The 17,362-nt window shown below is 46.3% G+C and overlaps 4 protein-coding genes across 6 annotated transcripts; 2 read left to right on the top strand and 2 right to left on the bottom strand.

The window, feature by feature from the left end:
- Nucleotides 1-2,377: 2,377 nt before the first annotated feature.
- Nucleotides 2,378-4,288, bottom strand: LOC105563983 (glutamate--cysteine ligase regulatory subunit). The gene is made up of 6 exons (XM_012016024.1): nt 4,135-4,288; nt 3,890-3,952; nt 3,670-3,787; nt 3,404-3,603; nt 3,206-3,320; nt 2,378-3,130 (listed from the first exon to the last, which is right to left on the bottom strand). Exons 1-6 carry the CDS (start codon nt 4,222-4,224, stop codon nt 2,979-2,981), a joined length of 738 nt encoding a protein of 245 aa, XP_011871414.1. The 5' UTR covers nt 4,225-4,288; the 3' UTR covers nt 2,378-2,978.
- A 1,944-nt stretch (nt 4,289-6,232) lies between these two features.
- LOC105563982 (transmembrane protein 14C) lies at nt 6,233-7,349 on the top strand. The gene is made up of 3 exons (XM_012016023.1): nt 6,233-6,576; nt 6,877-7,066; nt 7,137-7,349. The coding sequence occupies exons 1-3, from the start codon at nt 6,501-6,503 to the stop codon at nt 7,195-7,197; spliced, it is 327 nt and encodes a 108-aa protein (XP_011871413.1). The 5' UTR covers nt 6,233-6,500; the 3' UTR covers nt 7,198-7,349.
- Nucleotides 7,350-8,042: 693 nt separating this feature from the next.
- On the top strand, nt 8,043-13,331 carry LOC105563980 (calnexin). Of its 3 annotated transcripts, none has more exons than XM_012016019.1 (8): nt 8,043-8,381; nt 8,785-9,040; nt 9,656-9,951; nt 10,090-10,749; nt 10,822-10,962; nt 11,173-11,301; nt 12,017-12,208; nt 12,355-13,331. In XM_012016019.1, the coding sequence occupies exons 2-8, from the start codon at nt 8,794-8,796 to the stop codon at nt 12,409-12,411; spliced, it is 1,722 nt and encodes a 573-aa protein (XP_011871409.1). In that variant the 5' UTR covers nt 8,043-8,381; nt 8,785-8,793; the 3' UTR covers nt 12,412-13,331. The 3 variants fall into 3 exon arrangements, with proteins under 3 accessions (XP_011871409.1, XP_011871411.1, XP_011871410.1); XM_012016021.1 differs by lacking the exon at nt 11,173-11,301 and adding an exon at nt 11,675-11,797 and having other exon boundaries at nt 8,047-8,381; XM_012016020.1 differs by lacking the exon at nt 8,043-8,381 and adding an exon at nt 8,447-8,590.
- Nucleotides 12,589-17,038, bottom strand: LOC105563981 (myotubularin-related protein 6). The gene is made up of 13 exons (XM_012016022.1): nt 16,727-17,038; nt 16,386-16,499; nt 16,148-16,310; nt 15,848-16,005; nt 15,652-15,777; nt 15,446-15,580; nt 15,162-15,294; nt 14,846-15,072; nt 14,487-14,737; nt 14,259-14,402; nt 14,043-14,169; nt 13,670-13,930; nt 12,589-13,595 (listed from the first exon to the last, which is right to left on the bottom strand). The coding sequence occupies exons 1-13, from the start codon at nt 16,760-16,762 to the stop codon at nt 13,452-13,454; spliced, it is 2,019 nt and encodes a 672-aa protein (XP_011871412.1). The 5' UTR covers nt 16,763-17,038; the 3' UTR covers nt 12,589-13,451.
- Nucleotides 17,039-17,362: the final 324 nt, after the last annotated feature.

Genomic DNA, 17,362 nt, shown 5'->3' with positions numbered 1-17,362 from the left:
GCGAGGGTGCCTTTTCCTTTTGCGTCATCTCCGCCTACTTCGCCGACGTTGCCGCTTGCCTGCCGCCGCTCCCCTCCTCTCTCTCTCTCTCTCTCTCTCTCTCTCTCTCGCTCCCCCTTTCTTCCTCCCCGCCCGTCCCTTTAACCCGCCGTCGTTCCGCGATGCCACACGTAACTTATGTTACGTCACCGTCGTCTCGTTAATCATATCCCGCGGACACCTCAACAGCTTCATTAATTACGCCAGTTGTTTGTTCCTAGGCCCGCGGGGCCTCGTCGACGCTAATTTACTATCGATACGCGGCTTCACGACGCGTCCCGCCGATAATTTGTTTTCGATGCTTCCTCGGTTCCCCCCGTCCCATTCCTCGCGTATTAACGGCGAGGCGACGGCCGCTTCTCGGAAGGGGCCCGGGCGCGATAACAGCAACAAACGGCTCCGAGCTTTCCCCGACCCTCCCTCGCCGGTGTGTCCTCCCCCGATCCCCGCGGAGAGCCCGCCCTCATTTTCCTCCGAGGCGCGCCACGCGATCGCGGTTGCATCATCCGTCAACGTGGCATCGCGGGGTCCACGTTACGTGGCGCGCATCACGTGAAATGAAAGCCACGTTGAACGGCCGCGCGTTCAGCAGAAAAAGCCGCCTCGCGACAGTCGTAAAATTCGTCGATTTCATTGGAGTGCGCTCTCTTATAGCGAATTCGATAGCCTGCACATACGAAAACCCGTGATTGAAATTTGACCAATCACAGACTAATTTCAAGTTTAGTAACTTTTACTTTAATTGATCCAATTCCAATCTAATCTCAATCTCAGTCCGTAGTCCGATACGGGCTTGACGTCACGTCAATACTACTATAATTTCCTACTCGGCAGCCGTTTACGGGCAACGTTGCACGTTGTATCGTGGTCTCCACGTTCGAGGCAATCGCCGCTGCGTGACCTCGTACAAATAAACGCGTATCACGTTTATCGGAAAGACCATTTTGACGACAACGTCACCAGCGCCGTCGGGGTAGCTTGGCTCTCCCGCGCGATTTCGGGATACGCGACTCCTCCGAAAACGGATCTCTCGCCGCGCTCGGCACGAAGGGACGCCGTCACTCGCAAACGTCTCTCCTCCGGGATCGGACGAGGCCGCGATATCCGCGGGGGCGGGAGGGGAACGCACGCACCGTTCGCGACAAAAGCGATCGGAGGCGACCGGGAGGCGAAGTCGAGCAAATAAACGCTGAAAAGAGGAACAAAACCGACATTATGTGGCATTAACATACAAAGTATGTCAGACCCGCGATCCGCAGGCATAACATAGTATCGCGGGGTTCGCATACTCCGCTTCTCGACGCGGCGGCTGTGAGAATGAAACAGAGAAAACGAGAAAGAGAGAGAGAGAGAGAGAGAGAGAGGAGGGGGGGGGAGGGAGGGAGGAAGGGAGTCGCCGCCGAGAGCGTGCGGAACGAGGGGCGCAAAGGGTGGGATGACGGACGCGGTGTGCGCCGCGCGCCGGCGAAGGGCTCGCGCGACAAGGACGAAAGAGGGAGCGGAAAAGGCAGTGGCGGATCTCGCTAAATAGATCTCTTCCCGCCCCTCCGTTCCCCCGGCTTGATCGCGCGCGACGTCAGCGATTATTTCGCGATAACCGGCATATGTCTCACCCCGAGTCGACCCCGGTCGTTTATCCTCCATCGTGGACGAAGGTTCGTCAAGGTGGTCGCGAACGACATTTCGGTATTAACGTTCGATTTCACTCGCTCCCTCCTTCGAAAACTCCCGAGGCTTTTCTCCTCCTCGCGTTTCGTCCGCTGAAACCCGCCAGGATACCCAGGATAGGAGAGAGAGAGAGGGGGACGGCGTTTACGTTATCCTTGCGGTCCTCTGTAGGTCCCGTCCTTTCGCTTCGCGTTGCCGTCCCCGCAATGTGTGCGCCACGCGGTGGCGGCTTAACGCAAAAGAGACCTCCGGGCGCGGGGAACGGGACGGGAAGAGCGGAATAGCAGAACGAGCGGATAAGGGAAAAGATCCGAGAAGGCAGCGGAGAGCACAAGGCGGTAGTGGCAAAGGGAAAAAACGAAGCGCATATATCGGGGCCGACCGACGACGACGACAACGTCGGGAACACGCATACACGTGCGCGCGTATATGCACAAAAGGAAGGATCTGCCTCTCGGTGTCACCACCGTTCGCCGGACTCCCGATCGGCTACCGCTAAGCGAGGGCTACGAGCCGCTCGAGGACGATAAAACTATCGCATGGTCCGCACGTGGAACGAAATAAACCTCGAGAACGAGGCAATGGCGTGACACGCAAAAAAAAAAAGAAAAGTTTCCCTCCGGTAGTTTAGGGTAAAGTACCGCGATTTTCACTTCAACGCTCACTCGCCTTTTCTCTCGATAAATTGCAATACTTTATTCTTCGAATGGTTTACAACGGTAAACTACTGAAGTGGTCGTTAAGAAACTGAATAAAAAAGAAGAGAAAAATGCGCGTCTACCTACATCATGCTATAAAAAGTTATATCAAATTTATACAAAAACTCACAAGAGCTAATCGATACCCAGTAAACGCCAACAATTGCGTAGCAACAATATTATAACTTTCTACTCACAACCGTTATGTATGTTGTACAATACACGCTATCACGAGACACTGTAGTGTCTCACGGCAAGTGTAAGCGTAGCTAGAACCTCGGGCTCGCGAGACCGTGCAGCAACATTTACATTGTTGAGTTGGAAGGTAAATATTGACGTTACGGAACTGTCAGTTGGCGTTCACCGGGTAAGAATAAGTCGCTTAACGCGACGCTACGCTACAGAAGCCTATACATATTCATTTATATACAATAAAACATCGGAAATGCTTGCGATCACAAAAATTAAGTAACGAGTTTTCCGTGTAAAAGCGTGCCGATAATACAATACGTGAGACATGCGGCGCGTCGAACCGTGGCAACAATTGGTGAGTCGACCTTAACGACGTCGGCGTTAAGGTTTGACGTTCGACTTATTAATGCGCAGCAGGTATCCTTTCGCCGATAAAATTCCACGGCATTTGAGATGGATCTGGTATCTTATCAGCCAGTGCAAACAGACGGGCGAGCCAAATATGTTCTCTAGCACTTCTTGAGGGAGAATTTCTGCAAATAGACGATAGAATCAACGTTTACGCTCCCGCTCGTCGATTGTTCTAGGCGAAAACCAAAAATACCCACGACTGGGATCGCTGTGGGTCAGCAGTTGAATGTCATGCTCCTTAGTGAACTCCTGCAGGGCCGGCGGCACCACGCAGCACGTGGCCAAATTGATCTGCACGATGTTCGGCTTCACCTGGGAAACAAGGGAACGTCGCGATGAGACGTGCGGGCGAGAACGCGTCGCGGGGAGACGCTTTTCGCGCAACTCATCCTTACGCCGGCCCACTGGAACAGCTCGATGAAGGTGTTTGTGTTGATGTCGCTCAGCCCGACGCTGCATAACTTGTCAGCCTTGACGTACTCTTCCACCACGGACCAGATCTTTTTCAACGACGACAGCACGAACTCCGGCTCCTCGGCGCTCTTGTAAGCTATCACCAGGGACTCTATGGTGTCCGTGCATAGCGCCTCGAATGCTGCGAGACGTTAAGGCGCGTTAGGGACGACGAGCAAAAAGGGACACGTCGCGACGGCTGACGTACCTTGATCCAACGCCTCCTTCAACGAGTCGACGTCGGGCGACGGGATGAACACTTTGACCGTGATCTTCAGGTCTTTCCTATCCACGTCCTGCAGACTCGTGTCCTTCTTTCCATTGATCTACAACCGTGAGCGGCAGAAAGATAGAAAAAAAAAGAGGTGGTCAACGTCGCGTTCGGAGAAACACGCTCGCCGGAAACAGCCGAAAACCGGTATACGTACAACTGTCGTGTCATCCCCCTTGCTTTGTTCGTCATTCAGGATGATCTTGAGCGTCTCGATCAGCTGGAATCAGATCGACGAGTGTGAGAGGCGGCGGCGACGACGACGACGGGGGCGCGACATAACCTCGGCCCCGAGTGAGAGAGAGAGAGAGAAAGGGAGAGCGATAAATCGCTCGACGGACGCCCCGCGCTGGCGGTGGCCGCGGGGAGCGCGGACGTTACGCAACGAAACCGTCAACTGACCTCATCCGTAGAATTCTGACTGGCCTTCTGCCTCGCCTCGCTCAGGGAGAGTACGTTCCCGGTGTTGACGAGCAGGCTGTGCGAGAGCATGTCGAGCGAGCGACGCGAGCTACCCACGGCGAATCCGGCCTGTCGGGGAATACCGCGTGGTATTTATACGCTCATATCGACGCTCAAGTGATGTCATCGATCGTGACTCTTCAGTTCGCCCGGCAGAAAAAAAGTGTAACGGCTTCTCCCCGGCGAAGCCGACGGGGGATTCGAATTCGAGTGCCTCGTCGTCGACGCGAGACGCTGATGGTCTCTTTTTCCCCCCCTCCTTCCCCCCGATTGCGATACATTTCCCAATTCCCGGGTGTCAGTTCTGCACGTTACGCTACAGTGAAAATGCTAAAAGTGAATAGCCCTGTCGCCTGTCAACTGTTCTCTTAGAGGCCAAGTCGCTCGCCTTTAGCATTTTCACTGCGTCGCAAGATACAGAATTGACCCTCGGTTTTCCAGGTTTCCCTCGAGCGGACATTTCTCGATCGTTACGAGGTCAAACGGGATTCACTGTTCTGATATTCTTTACGATTTTGCGTAGTCGATTCAAAATGAATTCCGCAAGAATTTCCGGTGCGAATTCTTGTCAAGCGTAACAGGAATTTTCCTCCTGTATCCGAGCGAAAACAGCGGTGACGTAAAAGCGAATTCTTTTCGAAGAACGTCCTCCGGACGGAGAAGTGAGATGGAAAGAGAATTTCCTATAATTTGGAATTGGGGAAATCGAATTCTTCTTGGACTCGGCGCGCTGTCCGGGAAGGAATCTCGCGCGAATCTGCATCGCCAGCTCGGTGGTTCGCTCTTCGACGAACTCTTGGTAATTGGGAGAACATGATCGTTGCTGAATTACGGGCTCGAGGAAACCTCGGTTAGCCCCACGAAAACTCTGTTGCAGTGCGCGATTTAAAGTTCGAACGTCAATTTTTACGACCCAGTGAGAGATGATTCGTCGAATCGTCATCGATCGACGAGTCATTCCTCGCTAATCGCTGGAGGCATTTCAGGTTTTCAGAAACTCCAATCGATATACTCTGCATACGTTCCAACGCGATAAAGCGGACTTTTCCCGTCGAATTTTCGCGCGAGAGATAACTGCGGTTGTCAGAGGACGGGGAAAATGAACTTTAATCTCGGTTTAATTCACGTTTGTCTCTTTCTAAAGCATCGGTTGGAAAGAGACTGAGAACGAATTAAGCTAAGCTTGAAGTTAAACAACGTTGGTGAAGTCGGGCCTTAGGCGTCGCTTAACTTTGTCTTGGTTTAATTCACGTTTGTCTCTTTCTGAAGCATCAGTTGGAAAGAGGCAGAATGAAGGTAAGTTTAAAGTTAAACAACGTTTGGTGAAATCGGACTTAAGGCTCGGTTTCACCAAACATCGCTTAACTTTAATCTCGGTTTAATTCACGTTTGTCTCTTTCTAAAGTAACAGTTGGGAAGAGACGGAGAACGAATTAAGCTAAAGTTAAACAACGCTGGTGCAACCGGATCTAAATGAAAATCGTACAAAAGTAAAAAGAGGCAAAACTACTCCGTTCCCAGTAAACACGAATTAGGTTACATAACATCAACAATGTAGCTGTCGTGTCCAACAGGTGCTACATCGCATTTTATATCGTTGAGTGGGAAATTATAGTATCGACTGTTACGTAACTTAAGGCCGGCGTTTACTGGCTTTTCCTTCCGCCGCGTTTCCGCGAACGTGTCTGGCCGCGCGTCTATTTTCGCAAAATCGCGCGCTTTTGTTGCCTCGCGTAAACACGTTTCTCAATTTGCATAATTTGCATAACAACACGGGGAAGCATTCGCGAAGGAAGCGGGCACAGATCTCGCGAAACTCGCGCGTTATGCAATGTTCGCCCGAACGGGCAGGCCTGTAATCTCGTTATCGTTAACGCACGTGCGCATAATTCAAAATCGGACTTAACGCGGACAGGATCGCGCCAGAGGGATCGGCGATTGGTCGACGGCGGCGGCAGGTGGCGGCACCGCGGACGATCCGCGCGAGAAATAACGCGCTGTCACGGATCGCTCGCCGTGCATTACAAATTATCGCCGTCCTGCGTGATATATGATTACAGGGACGCTATTTATCGCGATCTATCGCCCGCGTTCTCGCTAATAGCCCGAGAGGCGGGACGGAGAGGCAGGGGAAAGCCTCTCTCAGGAGTTTGCCAGCCTGCGTAAGCGCGGTCTGCTGCGTGCTCGCGGCGATACGGAAGTGAATTGATATCTCGGCGATTACATTACATAAACAGACGTCACACGGCACACTCGGGGCGATACGTTTTTGTTTCCTCCCGCTCTATCGCGTTCTCGTAGCAGAAATGCCGATCGACTTCGCCGCGTTCGCGTACGCCGCCGCGGTGGCCGGCGGCGGGGTGTTAGGTTACGTGAAATCGAGTGAGTTCGAGCGACGAGCGAGGCTCCGATTCGAGCCCTCGGCTCTCGCCGTCTCGCGGCCTCCAAAGGGCCCGTGCGGAAAGATCGTCGCAACCGTTTACGGTTCTGTCGTGAGACTTGAGTCGGGGTCGGAGGTCAACGCACGAGGAATCGTCGTAGACGCGCGACGTCGCCTCGCGATGCGGCAGCTTCTTGTGCGTCGCACTTCCGGGCATCGATTTGCGTCTCGCCACGGAATCGCGCGGGCACCTGCACGGGCCTGTCCGCTCGTGCCCTAACGATTCTCCCGTGACTTTTCAGATTCCATCCCCTCGCTGGCCGCGGGTCTCCTCTTCGGCTCGGTCCTCGGCTACGGCGCATATCAGACCTCCCAGGATCCGACCAACGTCGCGGTCTTCCTGGGCACCAGCACGGCCCTCGGCGGCCTGATGGGCTACCGTTTTTACAACAGCGGCAAGATCATGCCGGCCGGAGCGATCGCCGTCCTTAGGTATCTCGGTGTCGAGTCGACGCGCGAATACACGCCGAGCCCTCGCTAATGTCGGGACGATTGTTTTCAGCGCCGTCATGATCGTGAGGACGGTCACGAGGTATTTTGCGCCGCCCTTGAAGACCGAGTGAACGCCGACTGTGCAGAGCGCTGGAGGCACCGCATTTATTAAGTTTAACGTTTACGCGCGAGGGACGGGGAATGCAATTGGTATAATCGAACGATTGATAGGGATTAATGTTTGTAAAGAAAATATATATATCTTTTTTTTCTCTTTGTCAAACAAGTATGTTACTTTCGACATGTAAGAGCGATTGAACGTGCTGCGTCACGATGGCGAATACCCGGGCGTTCGATTGTTTTGGGCGCGCGACTGTCAACGCTCCAGCGTGCGCTTTGCGCCACGACGCGCGAATACCTAGACGGCCGACTCCCCTCCCTCCCCCCCCCCCCCATCACTCGAGGTCTGTGTTCGTGTTGCTCGCACTTGTTGCACTTGAAATCTTTGTTTCTTTTCTCTCTCTCTTCAACGTCCAGTTGCATTTTAAATTTATGCTGCATTTTAAAGTGCAGAAATTTTTTGGAATTTCAAGCAACACGAGCAAGGCCTATATCCTGAATCTTCTTTTGTCGATAAAAGCGCCGTTAAAATATATATAATCCTTTCGGCTATGCCGACAGTGAATTGTTTGCACTAGTGCACATTAAGGCTCATTCACAGTAAAGCCAACGGCACACGATACGGTTTTTCCTACTGGTTTGCTTACGAGAGCCAATCGGGATGCAGAGTTTTCGATCAGGTGACTCAAAGCTAAATACTGATTGGCTCTCGTAAGGAATCCAGTAGGAAAAATAGCATCGTGTGCCGTTGGCTTAAGTTCTTATGTTTAAAGTCAGCGGCACACGATACTATTTTGCGCAGCTGCGCTCGAGGTGCAAAACCGTGCAGATGCAGCGGACCTATCGCTCGGGGCCTGGCGTGTGTGTCGCTGTGTGTCGCCGACGAGAGAGAGCTCTGCCGTTACCGTTGGGCGCCTGGGCTCCCGTCGTCGTGGGTGGACACGCGTGGACGTGAGGTTGTCGTGGAGCGGCGATCGAGCACCTCGGCCGGGGCCACTGCCCCAATTAACGCGATCTCGCCGGCAACTTCCGGAGGCGCGTCGCCCCTTCCTGGAACGCGTCGCGGGGCTGCTCTACGTGGACAGATCGAATTATCATTATTAAATAATTGAATAACACGTATCCCGGTCTCGCCGTTACACGCCGTGCCGATCGCCCGAGGATTCGCTGAATTTGACTTCCTCTCGTAAAATCGGTAAGACGACGGGGGCGATTTTTTCTCTCTCTGCACGCGGAATTTTATATACGCGCACGGGCCAATTTAATCGAGAGATTCGTGTAGGATTTACGCGTCGTCATCCCCCATGGCCACGCGGCGCGAGTGTGCGTGTGTGTATGCGCGATGCAAGTTCGAGGTTAAGTTTCGCATGACTGGCTCTCGTCTCTCTCGTCTCTCTCTCTCGAGTGAGTCGATTTCGCAAACGTGATTTCGATCGCCTCGCACGAAATTATTCTTTCGAATCTTCCGTCTCCTCGTTAGTTTTATCTCGCGGCGCGTGCCTCGCGTCGCAGTAGGCGCGCGCTTAAGTGAATTAAGTGGATTAAAGCGTAGGCGCGGTGTTTTCATCGCTTGCTCCTCTTTTTTTTTTCTTTTTCAGGAATATGAAATGGCAAGAATCGTAGCGTGCGTCGTGCTGGTTTGCCTGAGTGCGTGTTGTAACATATTAAATGCGGACGAGAGAAGCGACGGCGGTGTCAGTGATGCAGTACAGAAGCCGACTTACAAAAGTCCGGCGCCTTCCGGCCCCGCTCACCTAGCGGAGCACTTCGACAGCGAGGAGATATTTAGGAATTCGTGGGTGTTGTCGGAAGCGAAGAAGGACGAGATCGACGAGGATATCGCTAAATATGATGGTTAATGGCACATTTTTTTTCAATATGTTCGTTTTCCCATTGGACTCCGCATAGAGTTCGGTAAAGCCGACGACACGTGTACGCGAACCGAGCGTTCCGTTCTGCAGAGTGAAGCCAGAAGGTTGAGAGTGAGGGCCTGAGCAGAATGGCTGTCTTGTACTCTTGAGGCATAAGGCAGTTATTGTGCATTACCTCAGGACAAAGGCTTAAAACGTTAAACACTGTCTTAAGGCTGCCTTAAGAGTATGAAACAGCCATTCTGCTCAGGCCCTGAGAGAATGAAGCTGTCTCACTCTCAAACTTCCAGCTACACACTTGTTCTTTAGTGGCACTACAGCTCGGGCACGAGCCACGGCCTCCTGAAGCATCCATCGCGGTCTTCAACATGTCTCCTCCAGTTCTTTATGTGGAGTTCTTGCATCCTCAGCTACCCCATCCTTCCATCTCACTCGCTCTTCCCCTTGGTCAGTCTTTATATATTTTAGCCGTCAAAGCTCTCTTTGGTATTCTTGTATTCTTGACGCGTTGCACACGCCCGGCCCTTTCTTCAGCCTCGCCCGACCCATAGCGAGAGCGTGGGAATGCCTGTTGGTCTAGCTTTTTGTTATTCGTTAGGAATCTGGTCCATCGAGGAACCTAAGAAGCATGGCGAGGACGGGGATCTAGGATTAGTGCTTAAGAGCAAAGCCAGACATGCTGCCGTGTCTACCTTATTAACTAAGCCATTTTACTTCGAAGACAAGCCCTTGGTTGTACAGTACGAGGTTAATTTCCAAGACGGGCAGGAGTGTGGCGGTGCCTATCTTAAGTTGCTCACGTTAGACGATAAACATGGGGACTTGAAACAATTTCAAGATAAAACACCATACACGATAATGTTTGGGCCTGATAAGTGCGGCAATGATCACAAGGTAGACGCGCTTTGTTTCATCGCGATGTACCGACATCGACTGATTTCTCTCGCAAGGTAAAATACGACCTTGCGAAAGAGATGAGTCGATATGCCACAGGCTGGGCGTATCGTACTTACTGACCTTCTTCATCTTCAGCTCCATTTTATATTTCGACATAAAAATCCCTTGAACGGTACAATCACGGAGAAACACTGTAAGAAATCGAAGGACCGTCTGGAAGATTATTTCAAAGATAAGAATCCGCATTTGTACACTCTGATCGTACGGCCTGACAATATGTACGAGATCAGAGTAGACAACAAATTCCACAACGCGGGCTCGTTACTGGACGATTTTGCTCCGCCTGTGAATCCGCCTCTGGAGATAGAGGACCCCGACGACAAACAGCCCGAGGATTGGGACGACCGAGAGAAGATTCCCGATCCGCTGGCAGAGAAGCCCGACGACTGGGACGAGGACGCTCCGGCACAGATAGTCGACGAGGAAGACGTTATGCCGGAGGGATGGCTCGAGGACGAGCCGCCCATGATACCGAATCCGGATTCGATCAAGCCCGACGACTGGGACGTCGAGATGGACGGCGAATGGGAGGCCCCGGATGTACCGAATCCGAAATGCGCGGACGTTCCTGGTTGCGGGCCGTACAAGCAGAAAATGAAGAAGAATCCGCGGTACAAAGGGAAGTGGCTGGCGCCGCTCGTCAACAATCCTAACTACAAGGGAAAATGGAAGCCTAGACTTATACACAATCCTGATTTCTTCAACGATGAACATCCGTTCCGGATGTTGCCCATTGTATGTAAAGAACGGAGAGTCTCCTGCAAGCGTCATTGTAGATACGATACTTGACGTGCGAAAATGTTTCAGAGCGCCGTTGGTTTTGAACTGTGGTCGATGTCTCCCGACATATATTTCGACAATATACTTGTAACGGATGATGAGGCAATTGCGAAGAAATGGGCGGATGATACTTTTGAGATTCGACGTGTTAAAATTGCTAAGGAGAACGTGAGTATCTTCTCATCCGCAGTCTAACGATGTTTTCTTCTTAAATGCCTTGTGGTTGTACAATAAATTTTTGCGATTGAACCGTGTACGTACGTGAAATTATATTACATGAAAATAACATAAGTATATACATGTGCGAATCAATCGGCAAGTTTGAAGATTCACTTTCAAAGCTAGGCAATTCTTTAGTATGCAAGTTACAATGTACAGGATTCTTTGTGGGGTCGAATGATGAAGGCGATGAATTACAAACCAGGATGGTGGGCATTGTATTTCTTGTATTGCGCGATACCAGTTGTAGCTTACATCTGGTATCTGTGCAAACGAGCTTGTGAGGAGGTACAACATTCGCGTAGATATGAAAGATAAAAATCGAGCAAAATATTGAAAGTACTCGCTTGGCAATATTAAATTACATTAATTTACGTGTGCAAACGCGCTAACATTGTATATTATAAATATTGTATTTTTGTGTAGTGTTTATTCTTAGATCTTTTATTAAGCTATAATACTAATGTTAATTTCCAATTATAATCCTCACTTGCTCCTCGGTAATGGAAAGACCTGCTCATTAATGGCTTCATTTCGATGCTAGAATTTGTATACTTTACATGCATAATAGACTTTAAATAATTATAATACGTAAATTAGCACGTAATTAAAAATCACCATGTATGCTTATAATATAGATTGTTTTGATTATTTGATACAGTTGGGTATATGGAGTCGGATCGCAGCATACCTTGCTATTGACCATCTATGGCTGTGGGGAATATCCGTATTGTTAATTGCAGTAATGATAGTATTGATACTGTATTATTGCTGCGTTACCGAGGTATAATATCTGGTCAAAGTAAAATAATTCATGCTGAGGCAGTAGCTTATCTTTAGAAATTTTAAAGCGAACATTTGATGACATTAGTTCCTTTGTTAGCAGAGTACATGCCATTATCCAGCATGCAACGCTACTTGCTTATTGTTAATAATATTATATAAATACAAGCTACGTAAAAGTAACTAAATTTAATTTCTCATATTGTTTTCGACGTCTCAGGAGAAACTAGATGATAAAGACGAGGATGAAAAGCCACTTTCAGGGATGGTCGATGAGGAGAGTGAAAATGAGATAGAAAGTGAAAATCAGCAATCTCTAGATCCTGATTACGTTGAAAAAAGACCTATTATAGAAGAAATAGAAGATACAGAGAAAGAGACTGAAACGGAGGAAGTGATAGAAATTGAAAAGGTTGGTGGAAAACTTTAATTATTTATTTCACAGCGAGAATCATAACTTATGGAGTGCGTCAGGTTTTTCAATTTATGCGGTGCTCTTTCTTTATTATAAATGAAATGACCCTCGGTTATGTAAAAGCACGCGTACGTTCGTTGCAGGATACACCATTGATCAGTGGCGAAGGACCACGACGAAGAAAACCAAATAAAGAATAGGAAGAAGAATAATTATAAAAAAATTTAATAAGAATATTACTGCGTTAAGATATTTATGTAATACTGTCACATTCCACATTACACTTGCCATTGTGGATAGTAGGGTTGCCAGTCACTAGCAAATTCACTGCAATGTGATCGATATTTAATTACTCGTCTAAGAATATTGACATTTGATATCGTATATGAAGTCTTATTAGTATATTTGAAGAAACTTCTCGGATTATACATATGCTTTTGTGTAATGAGTGATGTATGGTGTATCTGTATTCAGAAATTTACAATGGAGTGTTTTTCTTTTCATTGAACAATATGCCTTGATAATATAGTATTGACGTGGTTTTCTTTTACCCACAATATCGTGAAATATTGCAGCGTTTTACTCGGTTTGTACATTCAATATTAGAACAGAACAAATTAGTAAGAGATAGTAAAGAAATCAAAGAACTATGAATGTAATATATGTGAATGCAAGGTTATGTATAATTTACAGCCTGATGTAACTTAAAACAATTTAATACAATTTAACGATTACTATACTCTTCAACTACTATGGCAGAATCCAATTTCATTGCAATGCGAACAGAATTCAAGGTATTGCAAAGTCAACTTGTGTTCGTTTAACTTACGTATGTGCATGTGCAATTTTTCCCAATAGTTGTAAAAATACCGAATAATAAACTCGAGGTAGCTTTTAAAATCATTGACATAAGACGCAACGGCATTTATCATCTGTACCATAGTAGTTGACAGTCAATGATTTGTTATTATTAATTGAGTGTAATCTTCACGAACTTTAATGTGTTAATGAGTTATTTAAGTTAGAAAATAAGTCCGTATTCGTACACATACTTTTTAATCAGGTACTACGTTGTTTGTATTGATCAATTATACGAATGGAATAAAATTTAAAGAAATATAGAAAAGCTAAAATACATGATATTGCTTGACGTATGCTACGCTTCTGCATCGTTTCCGCAAAAGACGTGCGTACAAATTATGTGGATTATAAGCATAAATTGGTGTTAAATAAAGCGCGTTCAAGGACTAGTGGCAGATATGCCGAAACTTTGATAGCACGATTTGCATGTGGGTACAGCACGCTGCGACAGATGCCCAGGTAATTTTGTGTGCATCACCATGCACCTTGTGCATAACACATCACCGCAAGACCAACAATGATGCTGAAACACAAAGTAGTCGTAGATAAAATAATCGAACGGTTTTCAAGTAATAAGGATACTATTGCCAATTGTACCTTTTTGTTAAAAGCATCAAATGTGGTAGAGCATCCGCATTCTTCCATGTTTCGCGACAACTTCCATTCTAAAGCGACTGTCTTCAATTCATTCTCCAATTGAATCGCTTTTAGTTTAGCTCTTGTCTTCTCGTCGTGATTTGCGGTGTTCTCTATTATAGTCTCCGACAAAGAATCCTTCATGAATTTATTGTCAAATTTATGCTTTCCCTTTTTTTGCGCGTTATTCGTGTTTAAAAGTTGCCCCACAGAATTGACTCGCTATTGAAACCGAATATCAGAATACAGTTATATGATCCATGAATATTGATTTTCCCTTAAAATATAATTTAAAACATCTACTTATACTATCTGTCCATATTATGATACATACTTTTAGCAGAAGCTTCACATGATCCTCTAAGGAACTTGTGTGATCGTGAATCGTTAGAATTAAGTCTTCGCACGTTTCCCTAGGATGTATTCCATTTTCAAATCTAAAGTACAAGCCTCTCCAAAGACTGTAAAAACAATACGGTTTATATGCTGTATGGCCTAATGTCGAATATAAATCGTAATTCTTTAATAGTAAGAGCTACATATTTCTTACACGATAGATTGAGGTGCTAATTTAGGTTGAAGAATGTCAACAGTGTCCTCGTTATTGTAACGATTGCATCTGTAGATTGAGTTTATATACTCATTCATATTATTCGCTAAATAGCCCCACAACGAATACGTTCGTTCGGATAATCTGAAATGGCAATTCATACGAATTGTAACTTTTTGCGTTTATGCTGAACTTATCACAAAGGAAAAGATTGTTGTAAAAGTGTACCTTAACATTTGCCTCTCTTTTTCCGAATTCCCGACGAATGTGCCGTATTGACAACTATGCACGTGATCGTGTAACGTCAAGAGAAAATATTCATTGAATTGAAACTTGTATGGATATTGCTGTAGCAATTGGTACGTCGCGTCTATAAACTGAGTAAATATCGGCGCCAGTTCTTTACCGTCGCTACTGACATAGCCACAACGGTCGCTGAATTTATGACCAAACGACAACCAATCCTTTTCTATTAGAGCCTGTAAAAATTTTTTTAAAATTATATTTATAAAGTGGAACATATATATAAATTTAATGAAATAATTAGCAACGTAAGAACTTGGACAAACGGATGTTGGATTATTTACTTGAAAGCCTTGGATGGTCCTGTAAAATGGGTCTAACATTAATGCAGCCAGAGAACACACTTGCGCGGTGCGATCCCATCCATCGCTACAATGCACTACCACGCTCACGCCGTTCGAAACTGCCCGTGCGATGAACCAGGCGGTTTCCAGGATAGAGCGAATATGCTTTAACCAACCGCTGCTTTCTAGGCCGCTTAAAAATGCGCTCATGGAGGTCGATCTCTGCACTAAATTCAAATAAGAAAAGAAATTCAACAATTGTATGGAAACATCTGATGTCTCGTTCGCACAAACTTGGGAAACATTTTATACTTACAGTCCAAGAGCTTATTTAAGCTCGTTCTCATTACATGAATGTTTTCTATCCCGAAAAAGTGAAATTTGATGTTGTCATAAAAGTTTTCATTTTCATATCCTTTTCCCGCAGCTCTGTTAGCGAAGGCGTTAATCTAATCCAACAGAATATATCTATTAGGAATAACTGTAGAATCATTTATTTTATATATGTATAGCATCTATCGCTGAAATATTTAAATTTGTGTACCGCTGAAATCAAATATTCAATCGGAAGAGGAATTATTTTTAATCGTATCCACTCACCCGCGGCCTTGTATCGACAACGTACATATACCGCGAATTAGGATTCGTACATAATATATTATGCATCATTTCTTCGTCTTCAGGACACCTTGCGCTAAATCCTGAGAGTGGTTGACTGCAGCGGCAAATGGCAGCCTGAAAAAAAGTTATCTTACTTGGAAAATTTCCATTTAAACGACAGGTTTAATTTACTATTTTGTACGAACTTTGTTTGAGTGTAAATACGTTAAAACTGGTAGCCTGCCTCTGCTTCTGAACTTTGCGCTGCCTAGTAAAATGTTTTTGGTACACGCACTAGGAACATATAAGTACCTCGGATAAGTATCGCACAGCTGAAAGAATTAGTATTTTAGTTAACGATGAAAATTGCGAATACAAAATGCGAATACTATGGATACTTACCTCGTAATTGGTATTTAAATATGAGAGTGACCACTCCTCATTTGGGACACCTTGCCGTTGAAATTCGCTTTGTACATTGAAGAAATTCCACCCAGCATGCTGAGGTAGCGTATCTTTGCTCTCTTTATAATTGAAGCAATACAAATCCTCTACGCTAGCTGTATTAAAATAAAACCCCAATGAAAATTGTGAACTTTTATCCTGCCGACAATTAGCTCAGAATCTATTCCGTAACAGATTCACAATTTAAAAGAAAATTCTTAGAAGCTATGTGTACAGATAAATGCGGCCGCTTGTTACCTGGACAGGACAATTTTAATAACGTGAGATAAATCTCGTGGCAATCGCGTTCCTTCGGGATGACGAATGTGACGATGAAGAAATGCTTGCACTTGACATACAAGGGCGAGCCTGTGGTCGTCAACGGCTGTTTCTCTATATTAGCGATATGCGTGTATAACACCTGTAATTATGATATTACGTTACTCCCGTCGCGCAAACACAACAATGGATGATTTCTACTATAGGTACGGTTTACCCATATCTTCTTTTTGCCGCTTCTTTCGACAAAGATGAGATGCGTCACTGTCAGGTAGAGCGTGCCGATGGAATGATTATTGCTATACTTGTCTAGCATCCTCACGTTCTCTACCTGCAAGATATACAGTTCCCTTTGAAGATTTTGTATTATACAAAGATATTACATGCGAAAAACACAGATAGACGCTCCCTTCAACTCTGCGACTTAGCTTTCGTATAATTTACTGAGAAACGCGCATCGGTACGTAGACAATTGAGATAAACGTAATATATTTATCATCGTTAATTTGTTATCGATAAATTACAGAGTGTGACAAATATCGAGTCAGAAGTTTATACCTTTATCTCTGTAAAGGGGACCTTTATCTGCTCCATCTTCGTAGCCTTAAAAAAAAAACTGGTACGTGCGGTATCAAACGGCTATATTTTATTTAGGCGAGCGTAGCGATTGACAACACGCGTGTATATCATCCGAGCTTCATGACAGCGGCGGATTAGAAAATAATCATTTGTTCTAAGCGGAACACTTGTGAGCTATCTTAAGCTAATAGGCGAGGTTACACACAATACTCCCAGCCCCTTTGAAAGTGGCAGATGGTGACAGACTGCAAATTGCAATATGTATGTATTATGACCAATCAAGGCGGAAATTTTTTTTTCGATGAGTTTCAGAACGCTGTCGTGAAAGACCGAACATAGGAGAAAAAAAACATAGACTTCTATATATTACTAGACTGCTATCTTCGAGCTAAAAAGTGAGGCGAGAGCATAGACATGGTAAATATAGACGGAGCGTGCCATTGAATCATTATTATATGTCTATGAGCAAGAGCAAAGTATCAGGAGAACAGGATCGGTAAAGAGGTGACACTATCTAAATTTTCAAGAATTGGTATTCCGAGAATTGCAAACTTCAAATCGCGAAAATCAAGAATCCCGAAAACTGACAAAGTATCAGGAGAACATGATCAGCAA

This window comes from Vollenhovia emeryi, unplaced genomic scaffold (genome assembly GCF_000949405.1).
Source record: "Vollenhovia emeryi isolate VEMERY1.0 unplaced genomic scaffold, V.emery_V1.0 DF939169.1, whole genome shotgun sequence".
In the NCBI taxonomy this organism is placed as follows: domain Eukaryota; kingdom Metazoa; phylum Arthropoda; class Insecta; order Hymenoptera; family Formicidae; genus Vollenhovia; species Vollenhovia emeryi.
This window is presented reverse-complemented; position numbering and strand designations above follow the sequence as displayed.

Coding starts and splice junctions, on each gene's coding strand:
- LOC105563983 (XM_012016024.1), bottom strand. CDS start 4,224: ATGCTCTCGCACAGCCTGCTCGTCAACACCGGGAACGTACTCTCCCTG. Junction 3,788..3,889: donor AGGGGGATGACACGACAGTT/GTACGTATACCG, acceptor TCACGGTTGTAG/ATCAATGGAAAGAAGGACAC. Junction 3,131..3,205: donor GACCCACAGCGATCCCAGTC/GTGGGTATTTTT, acceptor GTCTATTTGCAG/AAATTCTCCCTCAAGAAGTG.
- LOC105563981 (XM_012016022.1), bottom strand. CDS start 16,762: ATGGAGCAGATAAAGGTCCCCTTTACAGAGATAAAG. Junction 16,500..16,726: donor TCCCCTTTACAGAGATAAAG/GTATAAACTTCT, acceptor TATATCTTGCAG/GTAGAGAACGTGAGGATGCT. Junction 14,738..14,845: donor GGACCATCCAAGGCTTTCAA/GTAAATAATCCA, acceptor AAATTTTTACAG/GCTCTAATAGAAAAGGATTG.
- LOC105563982 (XM_012016023.1), top strand. CDS start 6,501: ATGCCGATCGACTTCGCCGCGTTCGCGTACGCCGCCGCGGTGGCCGGC. Junction 6,577..6,876: donor GTTAGGTTACGTGAAATCGA/GTGAGTTCGAGC, acceptor GTGACTTTTCAG/ATTCCATCCCCTCGCTGGCC. Junction 7,067..7,136: donor GGAGCGATCGCCGTCCTTAG/GTATCTCGGTGT, acceptor GATTGTTTTCAG/CGCCGTCATGATCGTGAGGA.
- LOC105563980 (XM_012016019.1), top strand. CDS start 8,794: ATGGCAAGAATCGTAGCGTGCGTCGTGCTGGTTTGCCTGAGTGCGTGT. Junction 10,963..11,172: donor TTAAAATTGCTAAGGAGAAC/GTGAGTATCTTC, acceptor TACAATGTACAG/GATTCTTTGTGGGGTCGAAT. Junction 11,302..12,016: donor GCAAACGAGCTTGTGAGGAG/GTACAACATTCG, acceptor TCGACGTCTCAG/GAGAAACTAGATGATAAAGA.